Source organism: Mus pahari, chromosome 5 (genome assembly GCF_900095145.1).
Source record: "Mus pahari chromosome 5, PAHARI_EIJ_v1.1, whole genome shotgun sequence".
Lineage (NCBI taxonomy): Eukaryota > Metazoa > Chordata > Mammalia > Rodentia > Muridae > Mus > Mus pahari.
Genome location: NC_034594.1, coordinates 1,821,650 through 1,839,365, shown reverse-complemented (window position 1 = coordinate 1,839,365; position 17,716 = coordinate 1,821,650). Strand labels below are relative to the sequence as shown.

At 39.0% G+C, this 17,716-nt stretch overlaps 1 protein-coding gene across 17 annotated transcripts in view; it reads left to right on the top strand.

Annotated features, from left to right (window-relative positions):
• The window catches only part of Pkhd1 (PKHD1 ciliary IPT domain containing fibrocystin/polyductin), a 487,582-nt gene that overhangs the window by 430,148 nt on the left and 39,718 nt on the right, over window positions 1-17,716 (top strand). For 13 of the 17 annotated variants that reach the window (XM_029539264.1, XM_029539265.1, XM_029539270.1 and 10 more), the window contains 2 exons: window positions 4,678-4,716; window positions 10,213-11,230. In XM_029539264.1, coding sequence (XP_029395124.1) covers window positions 4,678-4,716; window positions 10,213-11,230 — 1,057 coding nt within the window. Of the gene's footprint in view, window positions 1-4,677; window positions 4,717-7,615; window positions 7,781-10,212; window positions 11,231-17,716 lie in introns of those variants that run through there. The other 4 variants (XM_021197628.2, XM_029539276.1, XM_029539271.1 and 1 more) reach the window with 2 other exon arrangements.

Sequence of the window (17,716 nt, the reverse complement as noted above, 5' to 3'; positions counted from 1 at the left end):
GCAAGCCAGTAAAGAACATCCCTCCATGGTCTCTGCATCAGCTCCTGCTTTCTGACCTGCTTGAGTTCCAGTCCTGCATCCTTTGGTGATCAACAGCAGTTTGGAATTGTAAGCCAAATAAACCCTTTCCTCCCCAACTTGCTTCTTGGTCATGATGTTGTACAGGAATAGAAACCCTGACTAAGACACTATCTAAAGGGGAATAAGGATAGACATATAAAGGTAGGCAGAGAGGCTAAAGGAGAAAGGTGGGGAAGAGGAGAGAAAGAAGGAAGGAATAGAAGGATCAAGGGAAGGCCTGTTAGCCTTATGGTATGAAGGTTTCTTTAAGGTAAAGCCAACTTCCTGTCCATTCAAATTCTTATTCTTCTTGTCCCCTTCCTGATGCTGCTCTATCAGCTTTCTGTCATATATTTCTATATCTAAGGCTCTTTCAGCCACCATGTTATTACGGTGGCTGAAATAACCATAAAGTGACTACTTTGTTACTATAAAAAAAAAATCCATTGACTTACAAAAAAATACGTGAACCACCAATACTTGTAATTTTCATACAAATTTTAGTATGAGAATAAAATGTCCTTTGGCTAATACACCTTTGATCCACACACCTTGGCATGATCAGAGGCCAGCACTATCGGCAATCTCCAAAGTAACATATCTCTTCCCTGAGATGCTCAGGAGATCTTTAACTGTTTATTTCACTTGTCTAAAATTTGTTCCCGGAGCTGAATGAATCCTTGAAATTGGAACCAGTGCAGCCACTATTTCCAAGGAACATGATTTGCACCCCCTTATACTCCACTAGACATCCATTGTGTTGTAAAGAAATAGGTATCTTTAGGTCACAACCCAAACCTTGTTTCCTTTCCTGATCTTTGCTGTTCCTACACAGTGTGTAATATCCCTTAGAGTACAATTCTTCAAAGACTAATAGCTTCTGGATTACTTCTTAATCTCATTAGTGTACATGTATTATTTGCATATACTAGGCAATGTTCTACAGTCATAGGAGGTCATGGAAATTGGCCTACTATTCCTTCTCCATCCTAATATACTTACAGTTCTTAGCAAAGTAGGTAACTTGCATCAAACCTTGACAGGTTTGGGAATAAACAAAGAGCATCCAAAGGGCAGCAAGCAAATGACAGTTGTTCTGACCTTGGTACAAAGGAATCACCCAGTACCTTATGTCATTCGATAAAGACTTAAATGCAGAAAGCAGGGTGGAAGGATTTGTGGTGAAAACAGAGGAAAAGTTCACGGAGAATTAGATGCATGTTTGAGCTTCATTAGGGACTCTGAAATAAGTAAAAAAGAAAATGAGTTAAAACAAAATGTGAAGCATCCTATGTGATTGGTTAGGGATATATATACACATATCTATCTATATCTATATCTAATCTATATATTGGGCTTTTTATAATTCATTTACATTGGAACCTGGCCAAAATAATAACAATGAAGAAAGGAGGACAATGAAGATGAAGAAGATGATGATGATGATGGGAGGATTTAGGGAAATAGACATAAGAACATATTATTAAAGTGTAGCTGCAGGCTTTAAGAAATGTTTTTTTGATTTAGTATGGCTGGTTGGTACAGATAGAAATGGCCTGGACTGGTTACTGCAGATTATGTGTTTGTGGTTCAGCTTTCTATACAATCCATCCATTGTACTTCTATTTCCAGACTTTTATGGAGGTCACCTGTAAGTACTTTCTAGAAGCCTAAATGATCAAAAAAAGACTTTCAATAAAAATTATGCTTTCTTTCCCAATGCAGATTAGTGTTCTCCCATTCAAAAATGACACCAAATATTTTTCTTCTGACACCAAATTCTCTGTGGCCTTTGACTTTCCTTCTTTTTTCTGTGCACCTTCTGACAGCTCCACATCCCACACCTCCTCCTCACCCTCTGTCTCCACGTGGATGTCCCCACCTCACCCCCACCTCACCTGACCTCTAAACTCCCTGGGGCTTCCAGTCTCTTGAGGGTTAGGTGCATCATCTCTGAATGAACACATCACCTGTATTCCTCTACTGTATATGTGTTGGGGGCTGCATATCAGCTGGTGTATGCTGTCTGTTTGGTAGTCCAGTGTTTGAGAGATCTCAGGGGTCCAGATTATGTGAAAGTGCTGGTCCTCCTACAGGATTGCCCTTCTTCTCAGCTTCTTTCATCCTTCCCTAATTCAACAACAGGGGTCAGCTCTTTCTGTCCATTGGTTGGGTGCAAATATTTGCATATGACTCTTGTAGTTGCTTGTTAGGTCTTTTGGAGGACAGTCATGGTAGATCCCTTTTTGTGAGCGCTCCATAGCCTCAGTAATAGTGTCAGGCCTTGGGACTTCCCTTTGAGCTGGATCCCACTATGGGCCTGTCGCTGGACCTTCTTTTCCTCAGGCTCCTCTCTATTTCCATCTCTGTAATTATTTCAGACAGGAACAATTATGGGTTAGAGTTGTGACTGTAGGATGACCCCCTCTCATTTGATGCCCCATCTTCCTGCTGGAGGTGAGCTCTACAAGTTACCTCTCCCTACTGTCAGGCATTTCATCTAAGGTCCCTCCCTTTGAGTCCTGAGAGTCTCTTACCTCTCAGGTCTCTGGTGCATTCTGGACTTTCCTTCTTAAGTAGCTAAAATGAGCTATGCTTCTGTTTAATTAGTTCTCTGTAGATACTCCTATTACTGGCTATCTAGTCTCTTCTCTTAGCCAAGCCTAACCCCAGCCTTGCATGATCTCATTCACCTTGTTTGTCTACATCTTTTTATTGGACATTTCCCACAATGCAGATAGACTTTCTGTGAAGACCATGATCATGTGTCAGGCTCTTCATTGATACAAATCCCTTCCATGTATCACCAAAGGAGCTTTAACAGTATGATTGCATAAGTTATGTTTTTGTAAAATATATTAAATTATGATAATTAACTGAGACTAATAAAGATGGTACCTTTTCCATTCTAACTTTTTTTTTTTGATGTCTGTGGTGTTACATGACAGTAGAATGCCATGGTGTTTGGGGTAGCATAATACTTTAGATGTGAAATTAATAGGTGAGGGTATTACTTTTATATTTCACCAAATACTTCTTTATAAAGTTTCTAGTCTTCATAAATGTTGGCCTACCCAATGCTATGACACACTGGGACTAGACCCTAGGCCATTCTGTGATATGAACTTCTCCTGATTTACAGGAGAAAATGAAGGTCAGGGGAGATACGGATTTTGAAATGACTTTCTTGAATACTGATTTGCCAAACTGTATCCAATATCATAGCTTATCTATAAGTAAAAAATTTAAAGTATTACTTTTAACAATAATTCTAAACATTTATATATAATGAAAATAAAACATAAAAAGCTGAGTGAAGTTCTTCCAAGCAGCTAATGCTGGAAAACAAGTATCAATCATCGAGCTGGAGAAAAGGCTGTATTTTCTAAGTCCTTCATGGGAAACTTAAAAATCTATCTCATACAAAGAAGGAATACAAAAGTATGTAATTAAATATAGGAAAGTTAATCAAGATTAAATAAGTTGATATATTATTACATTTCAGATTTTATAATTATGTTATTTATGACATTTCCATTTATATCGGTTTTAATTTGCTTACAGAGAAATGGGTTTTTCATTTGCATACACATGCATTGACACAGTTTGTCCTTAGCTTCGCTCTCCTGCTACCACCTGGGCCCCTCTTCTCCTGTTCCTCATTATCTGCTTTCTGCAAATACTTTTGACTTCTGTTGACATGACCTGTGTGTATTCCATTCCTTTTTATTGATGATCTCTTTAGACCTTTATGCACATTATTAACAACTAACAATTTAATTGTGATTTCTCTTATGTTGATTAATATTTAGGTCTTGAGAAGATCAAATGTGAATAATCAACTGTTGTATGTGTATATGAAAATCATAATAAAAACCTATTGAAACTTTTTATGGCACTTAAAGGTACTCGATATGTTTCTAGAAACATGTGACCTACAGCAGTGACATTCCTGTAAGGCACATTGGTGCAACAGTGGCACAAATTTTATGAGAGTAACCAACCACCTTTTTGTTTTTTTTACTGAGTTTAAGGCCAATTGCAGGAAATGGAATGCATGTCTGATACTGTTGACATGGTTTAGTACCCAAGGCTAGATAGGCATTGCCTCAGGTGAAAACATCTTACTAAGGGACATGGCTAAAATACATCTGCTAAAATGACATGGCTACAAAGTAACCCCTAGCAATATACAAATAAAAAACCTCTAAGGACATATGTACAATTGTGCCTTGCTCAACACTCGTCAGCAAGGTTTCTTCTTTTAGTTTATGGGAATTAACACAGAGACTCTGCCTGAGTCTTAGCATTTCCTCAGTCTTAGCATTGGCCCCTAACCTGTGCCTCTCGGCCCATCCCCGCTCCATCCTCACAGGTGACTCTACGATGGCTCTGCCCTCTGCCTGACACCATTTTCTCAGTCTTAGCATTGGCCCCTAACCTGTGCCCCTAGGCCCAGCCCCACTCCATCCTCACAGATGGACTCTACGATGACTCTGCCTCACAGCTCCTGGAGGAGAAGGCCTTCAGTCTCCTGTGACTTCTGCCATGCACCTTATTTCTCCTCCAGCTTTAGAGATTGAGTCTTTAAATTTTCTACTCCCATTTCCTTGACAGGGATATGGTACTGGTTCTTAAACTCTCAGGAAATCTACTGTAAGTAATTGACTTTTTTAATCCTTTTATATGATTTCACTATTTAACTTGGGTCTCAACACAGTAATGTTTCTCTTTCATTTGGTCCATTGTGAGAAGCTGTAGATAATCCTAGCATCATTAATTGACTTTTTTCTTTCTATCGTTTCACTGTGAGTTAAAGACCATACATATATACATACATACACACACACACACACACACACACACACACACACACACACACACACACATACCTACCTAACTCAATGCTCTGGCTGCATTGGGAAGTAGGTGTTATTTTTCATCCCACAGAATCATTTTGTGTGTGTGTGTGTGTGTGTGTGTGTGAGAGAGAGAGAGAGAGAGAAAGAGAGAGAGAGAGAGAGAGAGAGAGAGAGAGGCATATAGAGGCATATTGTCAATACTCAGAATTTTCATTATTTGTAGATTTTTTTATATTATTAGAGATTACTTTAAAGGCCTGATGATGTTGCTTCTTTTCTGTGTTAGCACCTCTTAGAAGAGGAAACTTTTCTAATTACCCAATATAAGGTGTCCACTGGGTAAAGGCTTGTCCTGTGCAACTTTATGTCTTTTGTGGAAAGACTGAAAAAGTAAAATCCCAGTCATTACCACATTGACAAGGAAATTTCAACTTTGACTACTGAGAGTTTAATTTTTTTTTCTTTTGAGACAGGGTTTCTCTGTGTAGCCCTAGCTGTCCGGGAACTCACTCTGTAGACCAGGTTGGCCTTGAACTTGGAAATCCTCCTGCCTCTACCTCCCAAGTGCTGGGATTAAAGGCTTGCACCACCACTGACCAGCAAAGTTTCATATTTAGAGAAATGCTATATTTTATAAGCTTTGGAAGCCTAAAAATAATGTGTTTGTCATTATGGTAAATCTTGAAATTGAAAAAGTATAAGTAAAAGGATATACCTGTGGTAAAATTGCTTGTGTGGATATATGCATGTATATGTGTGCATATACATTTATATGTATATAGGAGTAAATGTGTGTGTGTGAGAGAGAGAACTTTATTGAGACACATTTGTATATCTATTTAGGGGTACATTATGGTAATTCAGTACATGTTTACAGTGTATAATAATTAAATTCAGACATTACATATTTCTGCCTGTTCAAAGATTAATCATTTTATGTGTGGGAAATTTTGTATTCATCTAGTCATTTTGATTGCTTTAATGAGTACCCACTCTACTGTATCAAAAGGACTAGAAGTATTTACTACATTTTGTTTTAAAACTACCTTTTATTCCTCAGATAAAATTATGAAATATGAAAATTGGATAAAGAGAATTTTTTTTCCTTTTTTTGTTTTGTTTTGTTTTGTTTTTCGAGACAGGGTTTCTCTGTATAGGCCTGGCTGTCCTGGAACTCACTTTGTAGACCAGGCTGTCCTCGAACTCAGAAATCCTCCTGCCTCTGCCTCCCAAGTGCTGGGATTAAAGGCGTGTGCCACCATGCCCCATTGAGAATTCTTAATTCAAAATAGACTGAGTGGAATCTGAAACAGACAGATGTAGACCCCACAGTGAAACAGTGGACAGACTTAGGGACTCTTATGGAAGAATAGGAGGAAGGATTGCAGACCCTGAAGGGATAGTAACTACACAGGAAGACAAACAGAGTCAAGTAAACTGGACCCTTGGGGTTTTCAGAGTCTGACCCATCAATCAAAGAACATACACATGCTGGACATAGGCAGATATGTGGAGCGGGGCTATCCCAAATGCTGTTGTCTGCAATATTGCCCAAATATTATCTTTGAGAATGCTGTGAAAAATGGAATGTCCTGATTGGTTGTTAAGACTCATCTTCAGCCAGAGTGCAGAAAGTGCAGTGTCAGTGTGTGTCTGGAAGTCCCCTGTCCTGTCCTCTCCATCCTATAGAGAGCTGCAGTGTGGTAAGAGGAGAAAGTCTGGTTTAAGTGAAGCCCCTAAGACCATTTCTTTTTCTGAGTTTGGAAATCTGCTAATGTAGAACAGTGCTGTCCCCTAAAAAGTCCTTAGATAATATGATAGGAAAATCTTTGGTATTAGTATTTGGGAATCCTGACATAGAACCTCTAAGAACTTTGTAATCTCCTAAGTGATAAGAATGTCTGCAACTGAGTCCTCTAGGAGTTCTCAGATGGGAGGAAGCACTGTGTGCCAAAGATGGGGCTTGCCTTTCCACCTCCCTCCCTCTCTCCCTCCCTTCCTTCCTCTTTCTTTCTCTCTCCTACTCTCTCTCCTTTTCTTCCTTCTCCCCTCCATTCCCCCGCCCTTTGTCACCCTCTCCTTACCTTTCTTCCTTCTTTCCCTCTATTACTTTTTCAGATTAGTATACACAGAAACATAGCCACTATGGAGTTGCATGTATATTTGTTCTTATTGACGTTTTCTTCCCATTCCCCTCCCCTGTGTCCTCCCTGCTGGTTGTTCATAGTGCCCCCTCTCCCTTCAAGTTCCTTGTATTAGCTATGCTCTTTTACCCCAACATAACTCTCCCTCAAGATATCGTTTCCTTTCCTAAACTTCCATTTTCAGTTTCCTTACCACCACACCACACACATGTAAATTAATATATATATATATATAAAATTAAAAGCTAGGAATGCACATAGGACAGAAAACATTTGGTATTTGTCTCTCAGGGTTGGGACTAATTTGCTTACAAGAGTAATTTCTTCTAGTCCCATCAATTTTCCCACTGCAGGCTTAGATTTTTCACACCAACTTTGCTTAGAATTTTCAAACACTTCTACTTTCCTTCTAACCCATCAAGAAAGAATGTTAATAAGAAAAGGAGGATGTGGATCTATTAGAGTAGTTCCTTGAGGTGATTCCACTCTTTCTAGTAAAGATACCAGCTATGCACTAGATACCAGCTATGTATTCCTGTCCAATCACAGACACCAAACACTGCTGTGGCACAATCCAACAGAAACAGCAAAGCTCTGCCAAATTGGCACCAGTCAGAAGAATCGGACAGAATCAGCCAGAATGCCATGAAAAGCTCTTTGGTGAATTTCTCTCTCAGAAGTGAAAACCAGTGAAGATTAGCAAAGTGTTGCATGGTAAGACAATGCAGGAGCATCCTCAGTGAAGACCAGAGAAGCGTTGCTCAGTGTAGCAATGCAAAAGTGCCCTCTCTCGCTCTGTGCTGTTCTACTTATATATTCTTTCTAAACACCATGCTCTCTGCAAGTGTCTGCTTCCAGCAAAACATCACGCACCCTCCCCAAGACAGCTTCCAGCAAAACAACACACACCCTCCCCAAGACAGCTTCCAGCAAAACATCACATGACACAACTGAGTTTTTAAAAGAACCAAAACTACTTCATCCCACAAGTATCATTATTTCATTTTTTTATACATCTGAATGAAACTGTGGAGTTGTAATTATCCATTTATAACTCTGGAGTTATAATTATCCATTTATAACTTCAAAGATGTCTAGGCTGGTTCTTTTACCTATCTATTGTAAACAGAACACCTAGAAATCGAGATGTATCCATTGTAAGACTTAAAGTTCTCAGTGTATTTAGAATGATACAGTTGGGCCGTAGGGTAGTTTTATTTTTAGATTTTTTTTTAAAGAAGCATTTATAATGATTTCCATATGGCCTCACAAATTTTCAATCCCATCAGCAGTACATAGTGCTCCTGCCTACCCACATCCTACTGAATGTTATCTCTCTTTTTTATTTAAATTTATTTTTCTTATTCACTTTATATGCTGCTCACTGCTCCTCCCAGTTACCCCCTCCTACAATCCTTCTCCTCTCTCTTCTCTTTCTCTCCCCACTGAAGCCAGATAAGTCAGCCCAACTAGTGGAACCTATCCCACATACAGGCAAGAGCTTTTTGGGACAGCCTTCATTCCAGTTGTTTGGGATCCACATGAAGACCAAGCCTCCCGGCCTAGGTCCATCCCATGCATGGATTTTGGTTGGTGGTTTAGACTCTGAGAGCAGCAAGGGTCCAGGTTAATTACCTCTGTTGCTCTTCCTATGGAGTTCCTGTCCCCTTCACCCCCTTCGGGATCCTCAATCTTTCCTTCTTTTCTTCCATAAGTGTCTGCAAGCTCTAACCACTGTTTGGCTGTGGGTGTCTATATCTACCTGATTCAGCTTTTGGTTGGAGCCTCTCCAAGGACAACATGCTCCTGTCTGCAAGCATAACAGAGTATCATTAATAGTGTTAGGGAATGGTGTTTGCCCATGGGATGGATGTCAAGTTGGACCAGTTATTTCTAATTTTCTCATCTCTGCTCCATCCCCCATGCCTGCATTTCTTTTTTTTTTTTAATTTTTTTTTAAAGATTTATTTATTTATTATATGTAAGTACACTGTAGCTGTCTTCAGACACTCCAGAAGAGGGAGTCAGATCTTGTTACAGATGGTTATGAGCCACCATGTGGTTGCTGGGATTTGAACTCCGGACCTTTGGAAGAGCCGTCGGGTGCTCTTACCCACTGAGCCATCTCACCAGCCCCCTGCATTTCTTGTACATAGAATAAATTTTGACTTGAAAGTTTTTTGCTTGGATTGGTATCTCTATTGCTCTACTGGGGATCCTGCCTGGCTACAGCAGGTGGCCTCTTCAGGTTTCATATCCCAATATTGTGATTCACAGCTAAGGTCACTTTATTGACTCTTGGGTGCCTCCCTTATCCCAGGTCTCTACCTTAGCTTGGAGATGCTCCCCACCTCCTCACCCCTGTCAGTTGCAGATTTCCTTTCATTTATTGAACAACTGTTTGTTCTTTTAATGATAGCCACTCTAAGATGGGATGGAATCTTTAATCAGTTTTGGTTGCCATTTCTCCAATACTCTTGTGTTTCTACTAGTTACAGGATATACACATATATCTATGTATATCCTGTTTTTATGTTAATTTTTAAAAGTACATGCCATGCTGGAAGAAGGTGATGAGAAGGGCAACCCCATAGGAAGACCAACAGTCTCAACAAACCTGGATTCCCGAGATTCCTCAGACACTGACCCACCAACCAGACAGCATACACTAGCTGGTCTGAGGCCTCTGACACATATACACCAGAGGACTGCCTGGTCTGGCCCCAATAAGAGAAGATACACCTAACCCTTAAGAGACTTGAAGCCCCAGGGAATGGTGAGGCCTGGTGGGTTGTGGGTGTATGGGGGTGTATAGGGACATCCTCTTGGAGACAGGGGAGGAGGAATGGGATGAGGAACTCTCAGAGGGCAGAACAGAAGGGAAATAACGACTGGACTGTATAAAAAGATTAAAGATAAAAAAAATGACATGCCATGTACATGTATTGTTAGACTATGTAAAATGGGTATTTTAATGCATATATCTTTTCATACTTTGCTCAAGGTTGCTTTGTGTTCCCAATATCTAATATACTTAAATGGTGAATAAATATCTCGTAGCATAACACATGGTGGTGAGAATAGTGGATTAAAATTCTTCATTAGTTGTAGCTTAAATGTTACTCATTTTTTCCTTTGTTTCACAGGTATATCCAGAGAAGAACAGAAATGCACATTCCGAGCGGTGATCCAGGGCTTCTTCTGTAAGGAGACTGAACATGCAGTCCTAATTCTTGATAATGTTGATGCAACTTGGACAATCCCCAAATCACACCCACTTGTATCTGTTACTAATGGTTTTGTGGACACATTTAGCATTGTGAAGGACAGTGATTTATGCTCTCCCACAAGCTCTCTGTCTACTTTTTATTCCATCTTGCCCACCAAACAAATGACCAAAGTGTGCTTTCCAGATCAAACTCCTCGATTCCTGCGTTTTCTTCTATTGGGAAACCGAAGAGCCTCTAAGCTCATTTTGGCTGTATTCTACAATGAGATTCAGAGCCCTCACGTTTTCTTAGACAAGAGCTTTATTCCACCTACTCCATTAGAGTCAGCATTTTCATTGTTGGCTGAGCCTGCTGGTGCCAACTATTTCGACATCATGAATAACCTCTTGTATGTTGTCCTGCAAGGAGAGGAGCCTGTTGAAATATATTCAAGCATTTCCATTCATTTGGCGTTGACCGTGACATTTTCAGTCCTAGAAAAGGGCTGGGAGAGAGCAATGCTTGAAAGCCTAACCGACTTCTTCCAGATTGACCCAAACCAAATCAGACTCACTCTTGAGATGCCTGGCAACAAAGAGACCTTAGAGGTCATTGCAAACAGTGAAGGAAAACGAAACCGCAACTGCCCAACTGTAACTTGTGGTGGCCCTTCTATCAGATATGGTCAACGCAGACCTCTCATGGCAGAAATGACATCACTTAAGACCACACCAGCAACAACTCTGGAAACTTTCTCAAAGGTGATTGTCATTGAAATTGGTGATCTGCCAAACATAAGGAACAGTGAACCCATTCAGTCCTTACCAAGTAACAGATTACAGAGATTGGTGAACCAGGTTATCACTGCTCAACAGACTGGAGCTCTTGAAAATGTCCTAGGTATGACTGTTGGGGCCCTACTAGTGACTCAGTCCAAGGGAGTCACAGGATATAGGTAAGCACTAATTATCAAATCATCTGGATGAAGTGTGGTTTCTTGAGTCTATGTTGACATCTATTAAAATTTGCATATTCTTTAATAATTAACTGCAAAGGTTTCACTAGAATTGAAAATTTTAAAAAGGCAAAGTCACACACCTAATTGAAGGCATATTTAACCAATTCATTCATGGATACTTTAAAAAATAGAATTATATCACTAACCATCCTTTCAGCAACTCCCAGGAACTATTCCTCCTACCCCTCCTATTCTGCCCTCTCAAACTGATACATTATTTTTCTTTGATTTTTTTTATTGTTTTACGCACACATTCACACACACACACACACACACACACACACACACACACACACACATTTGTGTCCATAAATGTATAAATGCAATATGCTGAGTCTACTTATATGCTGAGTCTATTTTTGGTTGATGGTATGTGTATGGTTTCAGGGGTTGACCACATATATTTGGTAACCAAAAAGAAGGCCTATTCCTGTAAGAGGACAATTAACTTTTTATATAGAATAAACATCCATATGGAAGTTTAGTTAATATTTTTGTATTACATTTTGCATTTTAACACTGAGAGCACATAAGTATCCCTTTTGTTGATAGATGCCAAAATGATAGCATAATTATCCTTAGTTGTTCTAATATCGAATTGAGGTTTTTTTTTTTTTTTTTTTTTTTTTTTGCTAAGAACAGAATTTTAATGAAATAGTGATAATGTTATTTTTAAAACTTCTTGTGTGTTGTTTTATATATGTATGTATACCACATGCATATCTGGTTCTTGTGAAATTCAAAACGGGAAACAGATCCTCTGGAACTAGTGTTTTACGTGGTTGAGTCACCAGACAGGTGCTGGAAACCAAATCTGGGTCCTCTGCAAGAGAAACAAGTGCTCTTAACCCCTGAACTACCTTTCATGCTTTCTAGGGTTATTATTATTCTTTGTATGGTAACATGTGTGTCAGTGGTGCTGATGCATTTTGCTTTTGTTTTCTTTTCCTAATATAATTTCATTTAGGCTTCACTGAATTCTTATAAATTTATATGTATTATCTTAGAGATCAAAGCTTTAGTCTGTTGTGTTACTTTGTTCACCATTCCAAAATATTGAACATTGTAGGGAGAATATCTTATGTATTGTACATATACATCACAATAGGGCGATTAAACAGCTTAGGCAGGAAATAGGAGGTGGAACATTTCGGAGGAAGAAAGGGTTATGGGATGGAGCCAGGTATCAGAAGAGTTGCCTGGGAAGATGTCACAAGACAGATGCATGGTACCTGAACATAGGAAACCAGCCATCTGGCAGAATGTAGGTTAAAAAAATAGGTTATTTTAGTTATGATTATAGTCAGATATGAGTTTTAATATGTGGCCAAGATATTTGTACATGTATTTTGAGTCTGAGTCTTATTTCTGGAAGCATGGAACTGGGAGAGAGAACCAGTCTAAACTTCTACAGAACAGTGCAGTGTGTTTCTTCTATTAGCAAGAGCCGATAATGAGCAGAAGTAATCAAGAGCCATTGGGGAAATCCCGCAGAGTAGACTGGGAACATATAGGGAATGTAACAGGTACTTGTAGTGCAAATCGTCTGATCATGAAGACAAGAGGTACGCCTAGCACAAAGATCACCTCCATCACCTATCCGTACATGCTCTCTTCACTTCTGACTCAGGTGTGTCTAATATAATAATGATAAAAAAAACTAGGAGCATAAATAATATGGCATTGGTTTTCTGTTTGAATTCTGCTTTGTTTCTCTGCTATCTTAAGAGATATTTTTCTAGATGTAAAGCAACAAATCATGTGAAGATAAAGAAAAATCTGCCTATAAAGCATACTGGACAAAAATCTCTGCCGAGTGAGAAACAGCATGCCCCCCATAGAATTGACAAACATTTAGCAAGATTGCCTATGCCCCTGAATATTGCACTGTACGCTTAACAGCCTTGGAGGCATACACAGGCCCCAAGGCCAGCTCCATGTCTTTCACCTCTCACCAGTATCAGCTAGGACCTCCGCTGAACTCCTTGGAGAGCCATCAGCACACTAATGAATTGACCTTGATGCAGCAGAGATGAGTCTAAGGATGAAGCCTTTTGGGGGGAGCACTAATGAAGTCCTCCAGAAGGTCGTTTTTGTTATATAGGGGTTACAGAATGAGGCCGTATTGGAAACTTATATTTCCAGAAAACCACTACTTATTTTCAGGAAGCTAGCATTTTGGAAAGTGGAGAGAAATGAGGCTGCTACCTACTTTGTAGATATATAGTCAATTTGTCCGTCTATGCTTTATCCTCCCTCCAGGTATTCAGGATTCAAGTTTCCTCTGCCCACTTAGATCAGTTGCATGAACTTGTTCTCCAGTTTTTCCAACTTCTGCTAACACATGCAATCAATTAGCTATTCATCTATCTTCTTCATTCTTGTATTTATTTGCCATTTTTACCAAGTTTTATGCTTCACGTGGCTTGGGTGGAGGTTTTAATGGGAAGAGATGAACACACATTTTATATGTCTCTCTTCAAGCTAGAGAATCACCACCAGGATGGGATTTACTTTGTGTTTAGGAATCTTCACAGAATAGTTATTAATGCCTGCTTTCCTTTCACTAGAAGCTTGACCTTCATTCAGTCTTGTATATCGTTCATGTCCTCCTCATTTCTCTCTTCTGTCTCCTGCCTCATTCATCTTCCTACTAGAATAAGAATTTACAGACTCTTATGTATCTGTATCTCTGGAGGTCAGAAACTTGAGTTTGATATATTCTTAAATTGCTGACTACTTTATATTTTGATCCAGGGTATATGTATTCTGGTACACACACACACACACACACAAGCACACACACAAAAACACACACAAACATACACAGACATGTAAAAATATTCCAGCTATCTCCATTAGAGAAGCTTGGTTGTTAAAACCAAAGATGTCTGTAGTTGGCAGCATTTCTGGGTCCTCTCATGATGCACCTCTATAAGCTGCTGACACTGTGAATGATGAACTTTTATGGTTTTGCTGCATTCTGTGGTGCATTTTGACCATAAGATGTGAAGAATATGCAGAATTATAGTTGGCTCAGTCAAACACATGAGTCTCAGAAAGAACAGAATTTTTCCTACCATGGGAAGAAAACTAGACAGGGAAAGCAGAGAGCAACTCAAGGTGAGAGAAAGAATTGGTTCCTCATGATTAAGGGCAGTAAGGGGTCCATAGAAATGATGTAAGGGAACCATGGAAATGACTTAGTGAAGTGAGTAAAGTAATTGCTCTGTAAGCATGAAGACCAGAGTTCAGTACTGTAACATCCATGGGATTACTGGGCTGCCATGGTGCCTGCCTATAATCTCAGTGCTCATGAGACAGAGGCATGAGATCCTCAAAGCAAGCTTGCTGTCTAGACTTGTCAACATAGCTAAATGAGTTCAAGTGAGATACCCTGCATGAATAAATGAAATAGTGTGCCATCTAGGAAGACATTAAATTCAGTCTCTGAGTTCCATTTGAACAGGTACATAGGAATTGGTAAATACATATGCATTCCTACAACTAGAAACACACATTAACAAATAAACACAGGAAAAAAAGAATACAGGAAGGAAGGAAGGAAGGAAGGAAGGAAGGAAGGAAGGAAGGAAGGCAGGAAGGAAGGAAGGAAGGAAGGAAGGAAGAAAGAAAGAAAGAAAGAAAGAAAGAAAGAAAGAAAGAAAGAAGAAAGAAAGAAGGAAAGAAAGAAAGGAAGAAGAAAGGAAGAAAGGAAGAAAGGAAGAAAGGAAGAAAGGAAGAAAGGAAGAAAGGAAGAAAGGAAGAAAGGAAGAAAGGAAGAAAGGGAATTGTAGATAGATAGTATGAGTGCAAAATGGGGATTGCATGGCAGCCTAAGATTTCTCAAGAAAACCCTTCAATCTGAGTGGGTTTATAACTAGACTCACTCAGAATACATCTCCATGAACACTGAAACAGCCCATTCGTGTCTGCCCTAGACTCCTGACCTCCCTAGAGAAAATACATATGCACACACATATGTGTTCATTCCTAACATAGTACTACCTTTTGAAAACATTTTATTTTTAAATGTGTGTCTGTTTCTTTGTGTAGTATGTACATGTGAGTGTGGATTCTTACAGTCCCAAAAGGGCATCAGATTCCCTGGAGCAGAACACATAGGCAGTTCTGAGTGGCTTTACAAGGGTGTGAGGAACTAAGTTAGTTGCCTTTGCTGACATGGTACATATTCTTTAAACATTGAACCATCTCTTCAACCCCCACTTTAGGACCTTATAAATTCATGTTTTTATGTTAACTTAACACAAGCTCGAATCATGAAAGAACATTTAAGTATAATATAAATGGATAAATTGGTTAAGTTGGGTGAAGAGCAAACTGTTGTATACCTCCTATGTACTCCTTTTTAGGAAAATGAGATGTTGTTCCTTTAGCAAACTTTCTATGCAACTAATATTTGGGTTTTATTTAGTAGCATTTTAAAAAGTTTTCAAAGCCGGGCGTGGTGGCACACGCCTTTAAACCCAGCACTTGGGAGGCAGAGGCAGGCGGATTTCTGAGTTCAAGGCCAGGCTGGTCTACAAAGTGAGTTCCAGGACAGCCAGAGCTATACAGAGAAACCCTGTCTCGAAAAACAAAACAAAACAAAACAAAACAAAACAAAACAAAACAAAACAAAACAAAAAGTTTTCAAAATATCTTACCACTGTAAATAAATTGGTACAGTGCATACTTATTGTGCCTTAATCCTTGGTTGTAATGTCCATTGCCATGTAACTCTGTGTGATAGCACACACCAGGACTTGTGTGGAGGAGGCTGAAGATCAAAAGTTCATGGTTGTACTTGCATAATAATGCATTTGCAGTTATCCTGGGTCAAAAAGAAAAGAAATAAATAATTTCAGTGAAAGTTGAATACCTAGCCTTATCAAATGGGAAATGTCAGAGCATTCACAGCTCATTCACAATTCACAGTTCCTTTTATTGATGATTCTTCTGGGTCATCAGAAGAATTGTCATTTATTTAAGACCCCTATGTCTCCAATAATGGCTTTAGGCTTTATTGTCCTTATACCAAATGCTCTGAGAAATGCATCTTTGATTGTTGTTCTGAAGATCATATTATTTTTCTTTGCTTTTTCTTATGAGCAAGTTGTTATCTGTAATCTGTTACTATTGCTGACATCTGTAAACCTATCAGATCTCGGTCCTCAGGCACATTAGTTTCCAGTTCCAAAAATTAGTCCAAACAACTTTGAAAATACAGTAAAACATATATGAACATATAGTGAGTATTTTGAGAAATAAGAAACCTCATGAAAACTCATATTTCAACAAATTTTTATTCCCAAACATTATTGGAATATCTATCATGTCCAACATATTATACAAATTTAAACATTACTGTATATACGCATGCATATTAAGATATTATATCACTACTCTGAAAATATAGATTTTCAAATATGGATAATTCAACTATTTTCTCAATTACTTAATGAAAATATGTTACATTATACTTCACACACATGTACATATAGACAATGCTACATGGATTTAGCATTTAATAGGGTAGATGTGTATACATGTGCATGTGTATGTGTATATGTGCATGTGAGTGTGTATATGTACATGAGTGTGTAATCATGGAGGAAGTAGAGGAGAATGGGAAGAGTTAGAGAAAATGATATAAATGAAGTGTATTTATGTAAGAAACTTTCAAACTTTAAACAAAATGTTGATATAGCAAAAAGGAACTAATTAACCAATTCAACATGAACCAGCCCAGTAGTGTTATTTTTCTAATAAAATAAGTATGCTTTCATCTGTATAATGTTTACTCAGTAGTCACAGTTTCAGTTTAGTTTTGTATTCTGAGAGAACCTAATCAGACTTTATTCATAGCAAGGCACCATTCAGCATCTTCCATAGATAGTGACTTGTTTCCAGAAGCTTTCCTAGCTCTGGGAACTCAGTACCTAACAAATAACTCAAGGGGATAAAGGCTTGCTTTGTCTTAAGGTCTAAGAGTCATCAGTACACAAATGGGGAGGGCAAGGTGGAGCATGGAACAGGTCACATGGCATAAGCCAGAACACAGAGAAACAAATGCTAGTGCTCTGAATGCTGTCTGTTCTTCCCATTTTATTATGTCCAGGCCCCCCAAACCATAGGCACCCCAACCTATAATCACCATATTCAGGCTGAGTAGTTCTTCCTGAGTTAACCCTCTCTGGAAGATCCTCAAAGGCACACTGAGCAACGTGTCTCACCACCTCCTGTATAATTGTGAGTCCAGTCGAATTCACAGTGCAGATCAACCATCGCAATAGCTATTTAGCTTTTTGAGTCTGATAGTCCTGTGTAACTGTCTGCAGGAGGCCGGAAGAGAGATCATCTGCTGAAGGCAAGAAGGCAGTTTAATTCAATAAGGCCAAGCAGCCAGTATTGGTTCAAATG